Genomic DNA, 18298 nt, shown 5'->3' with positions numbered 1-18298 from the left:
GAACCGTCACTTGGGATAACCATAATGTCGTCACGCCGTGACGTCACGCCGGTAGGGGGAGGCAGGATTGGGGTTAAGGCCAGCGCAGTCATCCAAGTTTCATTAGGCGGCACAGGAGCTGGGCACGTTCTCAGCGAGCGACGCAGGGACAAGAAGACACCGCGACGGAAGACACTGGGCGGGTAAGAACACGTGTAAGCCTGCGCTCGCGTCCAGCCCACGGATCCCACACACAAACCTAAACCTAAGCCATCACGCTCCGCACCGAGGCCCCGCCCACTCCGGAGGGGGCGTGACCACGAGGAAGGCGTGGAGAATACGCATGCGCATCCGAAACCCAGCCACTTCGCCAACTATCAATCTCGCGAGGGTTGAAAGTCAGTGGCGTAGATAAGTGTCCTGGATCCTGGCGAGATCGATGATAGCGACCCAAGAAGACGAAGCGGCGAGTCTCTTTCCTCGCCTCGGCCTTTCTTTAGCTTTCTTTTCCCTTTCCCTCAACTCTCCACCCTCCAGGAAACCAGCCCGCCTTTCCTGACCTCCGTGACCCGGTGGCCCCGCCCACTCCCGTCGACGTGATTCCCGCCGTGAGGTCAGCACCGGCCGAACCTCAGCCCGGCGGAAGCGGCGGACGAGGGGAGCTGTGCTCGGCTCAGGCTGACCGCGGATCCCGGCTCTCGGGGCATCGGGGTAGCCTGCTCGTCCCTCCCGTCAGTCCTTTGCGACGTAGCCGCCCCGGCCTAGGCCTCCTCATCCCTGCGGCGCCTGGCTCCCAGCGGCTGCGGGTGACGCAGACGGAACATCATGTCGTCCGCGGCCGAGCCTCCGCCACCCCCGCCTCCCGAGAGCGCGCCTTCCAAGCCCGCAGCCTCGGCCGCCAGCAGCGGGAGCGGCAACAGCAACAAAGGCGGCCCCGAGGGCATCGCGGCCCAGGCGGCTCCCTCGGCGGCCGGCGCCGGCCCCGCGGACTCGGAGATGGAGGTGAGAGTGCGGCCCGGGGAGGGCGCGCAGTGGGAGAGGAGGAGCTGGTGCCCTGCGCGCATTTTAGCGGTCGGACCCCTCGGCACCCAAACTCGGCCTCGGGCCTTTGGACCCGAGATGATGCTTCCACCTTCTGTGCTTAACCTTTCCAGGCGGACTGTGGCTTTTTGGCGCCGCACATTTTTTTTAAGCGAACCTTGCCACATCTTCCAAGACTCTTAGGAAACAGATGTTCTTGGTTACTGAGGCGGAGCGGGACCTTCCCGTTTGTTTGCCCCAGACTCCCATAATCCCCTCCCCATCTCGGAACCAGGGTTTTAGTTTCACTGAACTTGGGGGAAGGGCGAGAGAGCGTCCCCTTCCAAGTGAGGGATAGACGCGGGGGGCGGGGGGAGGAGGGGGTGCATTTAAAAGCTGCGCATCGTCGGACTCGGGCCTCCTCCTCTTAATCCCGGTTCTTGCGGGGGCGGTATCTGTTCCGGGGAGAAAACAATGGCGAGAGCTGGATGGCCGAGTGCGCAGTGGGGATGAGCGAGGCGCAGCTGCCCTGGCGGAGGGAATGGTGGCCCCTCCCAGGCACCGTGCCCCTGGGGAGGGGAACGACCCGGCGGTGGCAGCTGTGTCTTGGACCCCCTCGTCCCCCCCTAATGTGAGGGGGGAGTGGATGGGTGGGTGAATGAATTAGTAGGTCAGGGTCGGTGGGTTGGCTTTCAATCCAGCTCTGTTCCTCCTTTGGGGCCTTGGCCTTTTTGGGGGGCGGGTTGGGGGGCGAGGGGTTGGTACAGCTCGCTGCCGAGCCTGCCTTCTGGGCTGGTGTTGGCCGGGGGATGGTGAGAGTCCTGCGGGCGGGGGGAGGGGGTGGACAGATGAGGGAGCGCCAGGCGGGTCTCTTGGGTGTGCTCCAAGGTTTGCGATGTCTGGGAACAAAGTGCTTCTTCCAGATTTTATTCTTGGCCTTCAGTCTGTGCAGGCGTTAGGCCCAAAGGTTTCTGGGGTCCTTCCATCCTTGGATAGGCAGCAGGAAGGTAATGCTGCTCTCGAAATGAACCTTGACGCAGAGTTGACACAGTAAGGAACCCGTAGCGCCGTTTACCATTGGAGCCTTTGGCGCAGTAGTTTATTTGGCCACCGAAGGCCTAGTTTGGGGTGAAGTAACATTGTGTTACTAGTTTTTGTTTGTTTTGTTCATCCTCACCCGAGGATATTTTTTCATTGGTTTTTAGAGAGAGTGGAAGAGAAACACATTGACTGGTTGTGTCCTGCACGCGCCCTGACGGGGGCCCAGGCCAGGGCAGAGCCTGCCACCCAGTTGCGTGCCCTTGACCAGAATCAAACCGGCACCCTTTGGTCCGCGGGCCCCCGCTCTGTCCACTAAGCCAGACTGGCTAGGGCTGTGTTATTTTAAAGAGAACTTTGAGTGGTTTGTTAGGTTTTAGGGGAATAGGACACCTGATATTCTGTACTTTTAAGTGATTTGAAATTTGCCTCAAATTCCTATCTACTGATGCCTATTTTTTCCCCCTTAAGGTTTTAAATGGTTCTTTTGGATCACCAGGGCTGTTTAATCTGCTCCCTGGCGTAATGGGGGTTGAAAATCTGTGACACTGAAATAGTGTATCTAAATGAACAGTTCTTTACAAAGTGATGTTCATAGTCTCCATTAGCTTCTCAAGAGGATCTGTCATTCAAATTTTGGAATAACAACCAATTTCTCACTAGAGATATTATTTAAACATCAGAAAATAGTAATTTAAAGCCTAAAATAAATATTTTGTTCAGTTGCTGTTTTTAAAATTGAGTTAAAGTTAGTATGAATATTGATCTGATAACCATATGAAGTCAGCGATACTTTTCTTTGCCCAATGGGAAAGTAGAACCTGTCATAGAACCTAGGTCTGGCTCTGAAACTGACCCTTTTCCAACATGTGTCCTGTCATATTCTTTTAAAAAAGATAGTTGACAGTTTTATTTACTGAAGAATGACTTAGTTATTTCAAACTTCTCAGTATAGGAATATTACTAATTTTATGTTTTATTAGTTTTTCACTAATTGTTTTTTTCATATTATAGTGTGATTTTTTAAAATAAATGTACCTTCAGTATTTTTTTTTAAACTGAATTTAGAAATCATTGAGGTTTACTGGTAAAAACCAGGTTTGAGCATAAATGTGTTATAATTCCTGACAATAATGTTTCACAGTTGAAAAAAATTTTAATGCCCTTTTCGTGTTTGAACATAGAATATAAAGCAGGTTTGTTGTGGGTTTTTTTTTTTTTTTTTGACAAAGCTGACTGTCACAGAAATATTTTTTATTTTTGTTTTTAAATAGGCTTTTATTGCGTTTTAGAGAGAGGGGGGAAGGAGAAACATCTATAAGAAACATCACATCCATCTACTGCCTATTGCATGCTGCCTGCTGGGCATTGAGCCCGCAACCCAGGCTTGTGCTCTGACCGGGAATTCAACAGTGGTTCATAGGTGGATGCTCAACCACTGAGCTACATGGGCTGGACCTTATGTTGTTTTTTAAATAGATGATTAGAACTTTGCAGTGTAGGAGTTAGTACTGTATTGTTTTTTTTATGTGGTTTGTGGCATTTTTAATACCAGGAAGAATAAATTTGCAAGAGTAACACATTTATTACCAATTTAGGAATCAGACTGTATTCAACTTAAGCAACATGAAAAATTTTTTGCAATATTCCGAAAGATAGAAATCAGGTTGACTAAATACTACTACTTCCCAGGTGTACGTTTGTATTGTAGCATAGTTGATACTGCAATTTTGTGATTACAGTGGAACCTTGTTTCTCGAATTTAATTCATTACAGAAGGCTGTTTGAAAACTGAAGCATTTTTTTCCCATTAGAAATAATGTAAATGGAATTAATCCGTTCTGGACCCCCAAATGATTCCCTTTTGTAACCTTTCTTATATACACTACATGTCTACTGTACTGTTTGATCTATAAATAATACTTTAAAACAAAAAGGACATGAAATGTAATTGAAAATTTAACAAAAAGGAAATGTACAGTAAAAAATGAAAACTTAATAATCAGCAACAAAAGCAAAAAAAAAACCCCACAAAAATATTCACAGCAATAAATTGACGCATACTCGAGAATTCTCTCCTTTTTTTTTTGCCTGAGAGATGCGTGACGTCATACAGGTATAAGCATGAAAGGGTTGTCAAGTTGAGAAGGAATTGTTCAGGATGGGAGATGTTCGAGAATTGAGGTTTGACTGTAAAAAGAAACATTTTCTTCACTTTTTATACTGTTTAATTTGATCTCATAATTTTTATTAGAAAAAGAAATAGATTTGCTGAAGATAATTTTGTTCTAGGATGTTGTAGATAATAATCTGTTTTATTGTCAGTAGCCATGCTGTTTACATACGTGGGTTAATATATAGGTTGTATCATTTTGGTGTTACATTTCATCAAGGTTTTCTATAAGGTTAGTGATAGCCATTTAATTATCTGGGATAAGAATATGTTACTTATAATGTGTTTTGGGCAGAAATCAGTCTAAAAATGGTGTGTTGACTATTCTTGAAAAACAATCCATGATTTTTCCCTCCTACCAGGAAGTATTTGATGATGCATCTCCTGGAAAGCAAAAAGAAATCCAAGAACCAGATCCAACCTATGAAGAAAAAATGGTATGTTCTAGGTTATATGAATAGAGTCTATAATAATAACTTTTTATTAGGTGATTGACTATACCAAACTTCTGTTCTATTTAATTTAGGCATAGATAGCCAATTGAAATGTATAACATGGGATTCTTTAACCTGTATCTTATTTGCCTATATAGAGCAAATATAGAAGTCTTACGTGAATTCACATAATACTATGTAATTATATGGATTGTGTTAAAACCCCCTTTATTTTAAAATTTAGCATCAGTGAGATGAGTTAAAGACCAGAGAAATTGTTATTAAAGTGAATAATATAAGCTCCTTGCTCATAGCATTCAGTATGCATGGGATCTTTACAAAGGAGGACATGATGTTATAATTGAATCCTTGAAAGACCCAGCTCACATTTCATATCCTCTAGGAAACTTTTGTTGTATGTCATTTAACCAGTATTTACAAAAAGCTTTAAATTTAAATGTGTGTGTACCTGTAACTGTCCCATCTCCTTTATTTGTTGTCAAACTTATTTACAGAAAAAGAGATAGTTGCCAGCTCTGCTTTTTCCATTCATTCCTTTAACTGTCACAATTTAGATTTTGCTATTAACACTGTGTTAGTGATTCTAATTGCCAATTCTGTGGCTTAATTTTAGCTTCATTCTCCCTGATCTCACTTGACTTTCACATTATTGACCATGCCTCAGATTTTTTACTTGCCAGAGAGACCCTTTTTTCTTTGATGATATCCTATTTACTTGACTTTTCTTTTGTTCATTGCTTTCTGAACATTTCTTCCTAGATATTTTTTATCCTTATCATTGGTTTTCATCTGCCATATTTATTTGTAGCCCAAATGCCTCCAACCATTTTACCCCTGAGCATTTATTACTTTCTGACAATTTAACATAATTTACCTATTATGTTTGTTTTTGATATTAGACTTATAATGAAAACTTCATAAAGAGACAAAGTACCTTTTCTGATAGAAGTATTTGTTGAACAGCTACGTAAGATGATAATGTGAAAGAAGTGAAGAATACTTACTCAGTGATTTGAAGAATGTAGAATAGTTTTTACCTTAAAATGGCTACGTTTTAACCTATCTAAATTTATTTCCAGAGCGTATTTCTCTTGATTTCAAATAATTGCAACAATTGGATAGTCTTTTTTTAGACCCAGTATCTTCTAGTTGCATGTTCTTGGCTTTTCTTCGATTATATATGAATTAAGAAGACTGTCATTTTTTGACTTAACGAAACATTCTCACCATGTGCCTTGCTGGTAGCAAATTGGCCTTCAGTTTTTTGTTTTGTTTTTAAATATATTTTATTGATTTTTTACAGAGAGAAAGGGAGAGGGATAGAGAGTTAGAAACATTGATGAGAGAGAGAAATATCGATCAGTTGCCTCCTGCACACTCCCTACTGTGGATGTGCCCGCAACCAAGGTACATGCCCTTGACCGGAATCGAACCTGGGACCCTTCAGTCCGCAGACCGATGCTCTATCCACTGAGCCAAACCAGTTAGGGCTGGCCTTCAGTTTTTATATTGGTGTGATTTTTTAAAAAATTACATAGCTTTTACAATGCAGTGGTATATGGATGCCTCTGGTGTTTGCTTGCCTAGGTAAAAGGTCTTTGTAAAATTCATTGTAAAACTGATATTTAAAAAATAACTGGTTTCTCTATTTGTTGCTCTTGTTTCCCCTTTTTATTGTTATTATTTTTTTTAAATGTATTTTTATTGATTTCAGAGAAGGAAGGGAGAGGGAGGGAAATAGAAAGGTCAGTGATAAGAGAGAATCATTGATCAGCTGCCTCCTGCATGACTCCCACTGGGGATTGAGCCTGCAACCTGGCCATGTGCCCTTGATAGGAATTGAACCCGGGACCCTTCAGTCCACAGGCAGATGCATCCACTGAGCCAAACCTGCTAGGGCTCTTGTTTCCCCTTTTTAAAACCAAAATACTAGTGTGTCTGCAAAGGGTCTGTTGCCTAATGACTTTAGATTTCATTGTTTATTTTTGTAAAAACTTGATTTCAAGGATCTTAAATTTTTCTGTTCAAATTATTTCATTCTTGGTGTGATACTAGGGACTGTTGAAAATGACAGATGTTAGATATGAAAGGAAGAAATAGTATTAAACCTGCATTGGGTTAATGGATAATTAATGAACTGAATAGGTGCTTTCCATGCTTGATACCTATTTAAAATTGGCACAGCCTAACTGATTAATGACCAATGCATTTTTCTCCACTTTTGGATAAATTAACTTATATTACATTATGTCTTCTAAATTTGCATTTGCTATTTTTGGTCAGCTCTGTTGGAGTATAATTTTTACACAACAATTTTAAGTTCTTAATTCAAGTTTTGGTACACATTCGTAGTCATTTAACCACCACTACAATTATGATGTAAAACAGTTCCATCATCTCAAAAAAGTTTGCTCCTGCCCTCTTCCCCTTGCTACTTCAGATCTGCGTTCTATCATTAGTTAGAATTTTATAAAAGTAGAGTCATACAGTATGTATAGTCAGTCATATGTGATTGGTTTCTTTTATATAGCATAAAGCTTCTGAAACTAATCTATGTTGTTGCATGTATCGGTAGCTTGTTCCTTTTTATTGCTGTGTTCATTGTATGGAGACATGTTAAAACTTTGATTTCTGAAGTAATTTATATTAATCTAACAAAATGTGTCTCAAAATTTTTTGCAGCAAACTGACAGAGCAAATAGATTTGAGTATTTATTAAAGCAGACAGAGCTGTTTGCACATTTCATTCAGCCTGCTGCTCAGAAGACTCCAACCTCACCGTTAAAGATGAAGCCAGGGCGCCCACGAATCAAAAAGGATGAGAAACAGAATTTGCTATCAGTTGGCGAGTGAGTAATGGTTTATACTTCATAGTTGGACTCAGATTTATTTTTATAATCTTTATTAGAAGCTTAAAATCATTTCATTGAAAAAATTGTTTTAATTCTGTTATTTATTTGGCCCCCATTGGTTTGGGCAGGATGTATTCATACATGTATAAATAAATAAATATATCTTTATAATGCCTTATTTTTTTATAGCATTATACAGTTTGTGGATTGCAACAACTATATTGAGTAGGGAATTCAAATTTTATGCTATTTATGCTTTCCTTGGAGAGGAAACAAATGCAGAGGTTAAGTCTCTGCTGATCTGTGGACTATTATGATGATTTTTGCCACAGCAATTTGTTTAAAATTTTTGTTACATACTTAGTTGTCTTTACACAATTGACATGTTAAGATATTGTTCAAAGTGTGAAATAACTCTTTTATGTTGAATTTATTAATTCTGCTTTAGAATTTTTGTGCTAGTTGGATAACTAAGATGTTTAATGAGTAATAATTAATAGATATAAGGCAGTCTCAACTCCCTAGATCAGCGGTTCTCAACCTGTGGGTTGCGACCCCTTTGGGGGGGTCAAACGACCCTTTCACAGGGGTTACCTAAGACCATCAGAAAACACATATGTAATTACATATTGTTTTTGTGATTAATCACTATGCTTTAATTATGTTCAATTTGTAACAATGAAATTGGGGGTCACCACAACATGAGGAACTGTATTAAAGGGTCGAGGCATTAGGAAGGTTGAGAACTACTGCCCTAAATGGTTGTGTGAAAAATGAAATGTGATAAGTAATCTAAAAGAGGAAATTACAAACTGTTATCAACCATCTTAAACTTACTACACAATTTACAGAAGCATGGGAAGTATAATCTCTGTCTTAAAGGGATTATCATCGAAAACATAAGCATAAGACCTCATTTTATTTGGATTTTCCACTCATCCAATATATTTTGTTCCTTATCCATTGTATACAACTAGAATGCTATTTTAATATTTATGAAATTTCATAAGAGAGAACATTATACTTCAGATGTGTTTAAATTGCTTCAGACTTAAGTTTGCAGCTGTTTAAATGGCATCGGTCTCATCCTCTAGAAATATGAACTATAGTGGATATGTAATAGGGTAGTCAATATGGTGTCATGAAAAACACTTCTATTAAGATGAGGTCTAGATATTCTATAGTAAATACAAAATTGTTTAGCTTGGTCTACTTGTTAGGGTTATTAGTGAAAGAGCACCTCAGTTAATAGATTCCTTTTCTTCCCTTGGTAGAAATTAAGCTATAAATTAGATTTAAAGGTCATAATAGTGGCATAATCTGCTATTTTCTAGTTTAAGTGAGAACATTTGGAAGTATAAAGGTGTAAAATTGTATGCTTCAGAATTGGAGAGTAACTAGTTTTGCTAACCTAAAATTTACTTTATTTCTTAAGCCCTTTCGGGATTAAGACATCTGGCATTATTATGACTTAAGAAAATTAGTTTGTAAAGGGATGTACTAGTATCTGACTCTTGGGATATTGAATCTGGGGTTGTGTAATCAAAAAGCTTTGCGTAATTCTGATAAACCTATGGTTAAGAGTCATTGCTTAAGTTCCTATGTGTCTATTCTGCATATTCTGCAGCTTTTGGTGAAAATAGTAGTTTTAAAAATGTGATTTCTGGAACTTTTTTTCTGATAAAAATACATAAAAAGGTAACTTTGAAATACAAATTATGAGGTTTAACTGACTGCATATTTCCTTGAAAATAAATGATCACATTTAAGTTTATTGGTTCTGGTTAACTTAGGGTACTACTTTGTTTAAACAATTCTATATTTTAGAAGACCTTGTAAAACATTTCCAGTTTAAATTTACTATTTCGATTGTTCACTTAAATACTATTTTTAATTACCATTATGGGATTTTGGTCAGTCAACTAAACTGTTAACGTTGAAATAGTTGCAGCTAGTTAAAATTACAGCCAAAACTGATAACACTTGGTTTTATTTTAAACTTAATAGTTATCGACACCGTAGAACTGAGCAAGAGGAGGATGAAGAACTATTAACAGAAAGCTCCAAAGCAACTAATGTTTGTACTCGATTTGAAGACTCTCCTTCATGTATGTATTATGAACTTAATTACTTGATTTTTAGAAAACTCCCTCACCCCCCTTTTTTTGTTGTTAATTCTCACCTGAGAATATTTTTCCATTGATTTTTAGAGAGAGTGGAAAGGAGGGGAAGAGAGAGAGAAACATTGATGTGAGAGACACATCAATTGGTTGCTTACTGCACGTGCCCCGACCAGGGCCAAGGTACATACCCTTGACCTGAATCAAACCTGGGACCCTTTAGTCCTCAGGCCAATGCTCTCCACAGAGCCAAACTGGCTAGGGTGAAAAATCCCCTTTGAGACATCCTTTGGTTAATGTTTTGGATTTATCTTGGCTGTAATTTATAAAGGGAATGTTTAGTAGTCTTTTGAAATTTATTTCACTGGTTGTGAAATAAACTTCAGATTTTTTTTAATGGAAATGATAGTATATTGTGATAGAGGTGCTAATTTCAAAGGGGCATAAAATGCCATTGTGTTAATTGTTGCCTTAATGAATATGTAACGCTAGAAATAGTTTTTATATTTATATATAAATATATAAATATAAATATATATATACACACACACATATACACACACACACACATACATACATATATGACATGCTGTTGGGATTTGTTTTTTTATTGCTGTTAACTTGAATTCTTTGGAAATTGAACTTGAGGCAAGACAAAATCTGGTTAGAAATTCAGCAATTTGTGTAGTGTGTACTTTCACTTTTTAAGGGGGGTTTATAGAGTACCCAGTTTCATTTCTTTTCATGATGCTAGAGGCCAGAGACAGTTGTATGGTACAAGGGGGAAGGAAGTTGAATTATTTGGGTTATTTCTTTCTCACATTCCTATATGTAACTATTTTTCCCAACATTGGTTAGCTTTTCATCCTGAAGTAGTGTTTTTTGAAAGAGGATGGGGATACTGAATGTACTAACTTTAAAAAAATCAGGTGATTGGGATGTATATACAGTACTTGGTAATAGGGGAGGGGGGGAGGGATATGTAGTAAACCCTGAAAGAGAGATCGTCTCTCTCTTTTTTTTTTTATCCTCACCTGAGGATATGTTTATTGATTTTAGAGCGAGAGGAAGGTTGGGGGGGGGGGGGGGAGAGAGAGAGAGAGAGAGAGAGAGAGAGAGATTTCATTGATGTGAGAGAAACATTAATCGGTTGCCTCCCATATGTGCCCTGACTGGGGATTGAACCTGCAACCTTTTGGTGTGTGAGATGACACTCCAAACAAATGAGCCACCCAGCCAGGGCGATAGTATCCCTTTGTAGGAACTATTGGAAAAGTAACTTAAAAGGATAAAGGAAAAGCAGTCTTCTTATTTTCTATTTTCCCTTAGTTAGGAAAATAAAATCCTCTGAGAACCTCTATTTGGATCATCATGAAAGGTAAAAACACTTGGTTAGAAACATTTGTGATGACATTAAAAAAGGAAATAAGAGCCTCCAGGACCAAAAAATGGGTAGCACAGGAACCCGAGTGTTTGGTGGGTATTGTGTCTACAGTCATGTTTCCTACATCTGGTTATCTTTCCTATCCACCTATTCCTACTTCACTCAAGACCACAGTCACTGCCTCCAGGGACTTGCAAAATTGGAACTTTTCAAATTTCCCATTCTAAAATCTAGTAAAGAAAGAGTAAAGACATGTAGGCCCAAGTTAAACCTCTGAGTATCAGATGAAGGGTACTGCCTACCTATATTTCTTGTCTTTAAAATATGTATTTGTTTTTTCTTTTGTTTTTAGATGTAAAGTGGGGTAAACTGAGAGATTATCAAGTCCGGGGATTAAATTGGCTCATTTCTTTGTATGAGAATGGAATCAATGGTATCCTTGCAGATGAAATGGTATGTGTTTGGTAGTTTTTTAGAAGGTGTTATTTTGCAATTTAAAATTTATACCATTATGTTTGTAAAAGTGAAGACAGTATAACATAGGGTTTTTTTTTATTACAATCTAGAACTGTTAGCAAACTAATTCTCTGACAAACTGATATAAGCAGCTTGCTTTTGTTCATAAAGTGGAATCTATATTTCAATTGTGAGGAATTATTCATTATCTATGAAAGTAATACATTTAAAAAATACATTTTGAGAAACATGCTTTTGGTTGACTTTTGTAATGTAATGATTTTGCCATTTTCCCCCACTTCTATAGGAAACAACTGAGGTCATTGAATGTTTAATTTATCATCAATAAATATTTTTTTCAGGGGGCAGTTTGTGCAGTTCTGTCTCATAAAACGTTTTATCTCTTGTTTACTTACTAGTTATGTAGTGAATGTTTAAAAACATTTCCATATACCTATAGTGATAAAACATTCAATTGTTTGGAGAAGGTATGGAGTCAAAAGAAATGGGTTTCCGTAGCTCTGTTTGGTGACCTCCTTCACAGACTTGTAAAGATTTAAATGACACAACAATCATAAACGTGACACATATCAAATCTTTGTCATTTGTTAGCTATTAAAAACATAGCTTTTCTTTTAAATGAATATGTCAGCATAAATATGGAAGTCTGTTTTTTTTGTTGTTTTTAATTACTTTGTGGTTATTCTGAAATCTTTCAGGGCTTGGGAAAGACTCTTCAAACAATTTCTCTTCTTGGATACATGAAACACTATAGAAACATTCCTGGCCCTCACATGGTTTTGGTTCCTAAGTCTACATTACACAACTGGATGAGTGAATTCAAGAGATGGGTACCAACACTTAGATCTGTTTGTTTAATAGGAGATAAAGAACAAAGAGTAAGTTTCTAGTATTTTTGATATTAAAAGAATTTAGGTTTGGTGCAGAGGAGGGATAAAAGAGCAGAGGTCCATAATAAACTTGGTCTTTACAAATATTAGTAATTTACAAATGTAGTATTGCCTTGGGGGTTAAGAATCATATTGGGGAAAAGGATTTATAGACTATAGAGAGCTATGAGAATATAGTTTGTTTTTCCTTCTTTTGGGGGTGGTTGTATAAAATCAAAGGCTGTGTTCTCATTCTAGAAACATTTTCTTGTTTTTAAAAGAAGATAAGTGTGTGAGGTGGTTGGAAGTGTAAGGAGTCAGTTTTTTGGATTGGAGCATATAATGTTAATAGTCATAAAATAGTAATTTTTTAAAATGGACTAAGTTAATTATAGTAATTTGGTGAGTTGGTATGATAGCTATCGAAATAAAGTTAAAATGTTTATCAATTTGACATCCTTTTAGAAGAAATGGAAATAATATTGTTAAAAACATAAACCTTAGATTTAAAAATTTACTCAACCTGTACTGAAAGATTATATGCTTAATTTTGTTTTCACTTTTTTTGGTTATCAGTGATGATTCTTGATATTTTTTCCTCCCTTTAGAGATACTTTGAGTATTTTAAGTTACCAAATTGGTTTTTAAGTTTTGGAGCCCAATTGTTTAACCACTGTTTGCTTCACTTTCCTTACTTGTAAGATGAGAATAGTAATACAATGTCTTACTACAGTCCATAAACATGAAAGGCATGAAAATGCTTACTGCAGACTATCCTTTAGTCCACTGTCTTTCAGTATGTCAGACCCATCCCCCTTTTTCCTAAACCTGTCTTCTAAGAACTTCAGGACCTAGTGGAATCTGAGAAAGAAAACATTTTAAGAGTTAGTCTGTTGAATTTTGCCCTGATTAATATTGTCAGTTATTTTTTACTAAATGGCTTCAACACTTAAATGACTAATGAAATTAACTTTAGTGATAAGAAACCATGCATAATATAGATAACTAGCCCTTTTTAATATTCCCACCACTTTTGTGTATTAGATTATTAGTCACCAACAAATTTGATATATAGTTTATTTCTGCATGATGTTTTTTTTTTTTTTTTTTTTTTGGTCTTGCTACACAGGCTGCTTTTGTCAGAGACGTTTTATTACCGGGAGAATGGGATGTATGTGTAACATCTTATGAAATGCTTATCAAAGAGAAGTCTGTTTTCAAAAAATTTAATTGGAGGTACTTAGTTATAGATGAAGCTCACAGGATCAAAAATGAAAAATCTAAGGTAATTTGATATTTAGATATGAAAATTATTTGTGCCATTATGTGATCAACATGCAGAATATACTAATGATGATCTTGGTTCTTTTAGTTGTCTGAAATAGTGAGGGAATTCAAGACTACAAATCGACTATTACTAACTGGAACACCTCTTCAAAACAACTTGCATGAGCTCTGGTCACTTCTTAATTTTTTGTTGCCAGATGTCTTTAATTCAGCTGATGTAAGTATTTCTAATTGTTCTCTGGTTGGACTAATACTTTTATTTAAATGTTATACATTTTCTTGTAATAGAATTGGCCTGCTTTTCAGCACTCCTAAGGGTTTTAGGGGAGGTGACAGGGGAAGAGCTCAATAGAATGAATATTCAGCAGCTTTCCAAGTCTATCCTTTCAGGGTAGGCACCAGGGCAGGGGGTCATTATTCGGTGCAGCTGTTCCTGAGGTCATCCTTGGCCACGGTGTTGCTTGTCTGGTTTTGCTGCTTTTCTGTGCCTGGAGCTGAAATACAACTAAGGCCTAGATGTTATCTCTAGGGAAAAAGGTCAGAGTGCCAATCCCATGACCAGGAATGTGCTAGGGGAAGAAAGATCACCCTGGGGGTGAGGTCCCACCCTATAATTGCCCTTTGCTAGGCACCCAGGGGTTTTCACCCTGGTCACCTTTTGTACCTGGCCCATCGTCCTTGCTCTGCTCCTCTAACTGCCTACCACAGTCTGTGTGGTCTTAGAGAACAAACTCTAAAGTGATTTTAGTTTTTTTTTAAAATATATTTCTTTATTGATTTCAGAGAGGAAGGGAGAGGGAGAGAGAGCTAGAAACATCAATGAGAGAGAATCATTGATTGGCTGCCTCCTGCAACGGCCCCCACTGGGGTTGGAGCCTGCAACCTGGGCATACGCCCTTGGCCAGAATTGAACCTGGGACCCTTCAGTCCACAGGCCGACGCTCTATCCACTGAGCCAGACCGGCTAGAGCGTGATTTTAATTTTTAAGCTTTTCTGAAACAGGTTATATTTCAAGAATATTAATTTTCTAGTTATTTTTATACTTGCTTTCCAACTGTTTTCACTGAAAATTGTCATCTTGATTTTTTTAAAAAAATGTTTGGAAATAATACGATTTTCAAACTAGTTATAAAATTATTTGCTAACAATAGTGCACCTATGAAAACTAGGGGATTAAAACGAAATGATTTTTGTGGTTCACAACTCAAATATTAAACAGTTCTAGAAATCAGTGCTATAGCTAGCATAATAGGATATTTGTATTATTACCTCTGATTTTAGCATATGTTTTGTTTGTTAATCTAGGACTTTGATTCCTGGTTTGATACAAACAATTGCCTTGGGGATCAAAAGCTAGTTGAGAGGCTTCACATGGTAAGTATTTACAGTATGATTAAGACACATTTCTAAATGGGAATAATGATAGAGATTTAAATTAGTGGATTACTTCTCTGTTAACAAAATATAGTGGCTTTAGAATCCGGTCTGTTTGAATCCTGCTACTTAATGATTTGATCTTATAATGGGGGAAGGAGTCATGTATGGCATTTTTAGTGTTAGGACCTTGGATGCAATCCTGGATTAGTGATTGGAAAAAGTAATCCCTTAGGGTTAAAAAGAAGTACAGTGGGGGAAAAGAAGAGTTTCATAAAGATTAACATAGACAAGTTTTCAAAGGTTAATTCCATTTACATTCTGTAGAAGAATCTATATCAGGTTTCATTCTGAAAGGCTTAAAGCTCCATCCGTTCAGTTCTTAAATCCAATGACTGTGTATAAGCAATTGCTAATGGTGCATTGTGAGCAGAGTTTTCCTTGCTATGAAGATTCACAAGTAAAAGCTGGTAGATAGAAAAATTTATCTAATAGACCCCCAGATAAAGAAATCCTGGCCAACAGGATAAAGCCAGACCTTGTAAGCAAGGTATATAATCAACTTCTATTGACATTCCAAGTCAGGATAATTCTTTGGGGGAGGAGGAAGCTGATTTTCCTGTGTAATGGCATCCTGACACTTCTACCAGAGATACCAGTAAGCAAGCTCCCATTTGTGACAAACAAAAATGTCTGTACACGTTACATATATTCCCTTACATATGTTCCATTACATATGTCCCTCTAAGGCTTAGAGCAGTGGTTCTCAACCTTTCGAATGCCGCGACCCTTTAATACAGTTCCTCATGTTGTGACCCAACCATAAAATTTTTTTCGTTGCTACTTCATAACTGTAATTTTGCTACTGTTATGAATCGTAATGTAAATATCTGAAATGCAGGATGTATTTTCATAGTTACAAATTGAACATAATTAAAGCATAGTGATTAATCACAAAAGCAATATGTAATTATATAGGTGTTTTCCGATGGTCTTAGGCGACCCCTGTGAAAGGGTCATTCGACCCCCAAAGGGGTCGCGACCCACAGGTTGAGAACCACTGGGTTAGACAATTACACAATTTACGAAGTGATTACCCCAATAAATCCAGTATCCATCTGACACCATACATAGTTATTATATTACTAGAGGCCCTACTGGTAGGTCCCTATTGGCTGCCGGCTGCTGGCCAAATGCTCCCTCCTTTCCCCTGGCCAGTCTGCCCCCTGGTCGAACTCCCAGAAGAACTCCGGTCAAGCGGACAGTTTGCATACTATGCTTTTATTATATAGGATTGTCTATATTCTCCATGCTGTACTTTACATCCCCATGATTATTTTGTAACAACCAATTTGTAGTTTGTAATCCCTTCACCTTTTTCACTCAGCCCCACCCTCCTCTCTGGCAACCCTTGGTTTGTTCTCTGTAACTATTAGTCTGTTTCTGTTTTGTTTGTTTATATTTTGTTATTTAGATTCCACATGTATATGAAATCGTATGTTCTTAGTCTTTCTCTATCTGACTTAGTATAATACCTTCTAGATCAATGGTTTTCAACCTTCCTAATGCCTTGACCCTTTAACACAGTTTCTCATGTTGTGGTGACCCCCAATTTTATTGTTACAAATTGAACATAATTAAAGCATAGTGATTAATCACAAAAACAATATGTAAATTATATATGTGTTTTCCGATGGTCTTAGGCGACCCCTGTGAAAGGGTCATTCGACCCCTAAAGGGGCCGCGACCCACAGGTTGAGAACCGCTGGCTTAGAGGGACATAATCCCCCTCAACTCCCTTTACATGATCTAACATTTCTCCAACTTTTATTTCACATCTTTAAAAAAAATTTTTAAATTACAGTTGACATTCAGGTGTACAGTGTAGTGGTTAGGCATTTATGTATCTTATAAGGTGTTATATTCCACACACCCCCCCCCCCCTTGCTAAGTCTAATTATTTCACTTCTTTTTTTTTAATTTTTTTTATTGCTTAAAGTATTACAAAAGGTATTACATATGTGTCCTTTTTTTTTTCCCCACGCCCTTGACAATCCCCTGGCCTGCCCTACCCCCCAGTGTCTTATGTCCATTGGTTATGCTTATATGCATGCATACAAGTCCTTCGGTTGATCTCTTACCCCCCTCCTGCCTTCCCACCCTCCCCGGCCTTCCTGATGCAGTTTGACAATCTGAGGCAGCTCTGCCTCTGTATCTATTATTGTTCAAAAGTTTATAATGGTGTCTATTATCCATGAATGAGTGAGATCATGTGGTATTTTTCCTTCGTTGACTGGCTTATTTCACTTAGCATAATGCTCTCCAGTTCCATCCATGCCGTTGCAAATGGTAAGAGTTCCTTCTTTTTTACAGCAGCATAGTATTCCATCGTGTAGATGTACCACAGTTTTCTAATCCATTCATCTACTGATGGGCACTTAGGCTGTTTCCAGATCTTAGCTATTTTGAATTGTGCTGCTGTGAACATATGGGTGCATATATCCTTTCTGATTGGTGTTTCAGTTATTTCATTTCTTATGTCAAGCTTTAATTTGCTAGAATTTCTGAACTCATGTCAGTTTTCTGTAAACATGCTAATTCCAGTCTCTCTGTCTGCTTATTTTCCAGTTACATCTGGTATCCCCTTTCCTGCCTTTTTGATTAGAACCTAGCTTAAGATTCATTGATTAAATCACCTCTGTTAAGAATACCAAAGCTGAGGCCAGCCAAGAGACGCCTGTATATTCCATCTTTGATAATTTTGGCATTCTAACATATTAGGACTTTGCACAGGGTATTGAAATGACTAATTTACAAGTGTTTTCCCTGATGCATTGTAAACAAAAAGGCAGAAAACATGTCATATTTGTTTGTTTTTTTTTACATACATATCATCTTATTGATTTCAGAGAGGAAGGGAGAGGGAGAGAGAGATAGAAACATCAATGATGAGAAAGAATCATTGATTGGCTGCCATCTGCATGCCCCACACTGGGGATCAAGCCCACAACCAGGCCATGTGCCCTGACAGTAAATTGAACCGTGACCTCCTGGTTCATAGGTCGTTGTTCAGTCACTAAGCTGATGCTGGCCAGCTGTCTTTCTTTCTTTCTTTTTTTTTTTAAAGTAAAGTATAGTTAGCATACAATGTAATATTAGTTTAAAGTGTACAACTTATATTCTTTGTATCCGCCTGGCTCATAGTGGATATTTGAACAGTGGGGAAAATTAAGTATGAATGTTCAGTTACTATATAAATTAATGATATG

At 38.2% G+C, this 18298-nt stretch overlaps 1 protein-coding gene across 1 annotated transcript in view; it reads left to right on the top strand.

The window, feature by feature from the left end:
* The first annotated feature begins 337 nt into the window (after window positions 1–337).
* The window catches only part of SMARCA5 (SNF2 related chromatin remodeling ATPase 5), a 37540-nt gene continuing 19579 nt past the window's right edge, over window positions 338–18298 (top strand). The window contains exons 1-9 of the mRNA XM_081091171.1: window positions 338–981; window positions 4573–4647; window positions 7348–7514; window positions 9525–9625; window positions 11374–11474; window positions 12197–12376; window positions 13497–13652; window positions 13740–13871; window positions 14961–15029. Of these exons, the coding sequence (XP_080947297.1) occupies window positions 805–981; window positions 4573–4647; window positions 7348–7514; window positions 9525–9625; window positions 11374–11474; window positions 12197–12376; window positions 13497–13652; window positions 13740–13871; window positions 14961–15029 (1158 nt within the window). The 5' untranslated portion in view covers window positions 338–804. The remainder of the gene's footprint in view (window positions 982–4572; window positions 4648–7347; window positions 7515–9524; window positions 9626–11373; window positions 11475–12196; window positions 12377–13496; window positions 13653–13739; window positions 13872–14960; window positions 15030–18298) is intronic.

The sequence above is a fragment of the Myotis nattereri genome (genome assembly GCF_964212035.1).
Source record: "Myotis nattereri genome assembly, chromosome: 5".
In the NCBI taxonomy this organism is placed as follows: Eukaryota; Metazoa; Chordata; class Mammalia; order Chiroptera; family Vespertilionidae; genus Myotis; species Myotis nattereri.
Note: the sequence above shows the minus strand (reverse complement) of the source record. Positions and strands in the feature narration are given on the sequence as shown.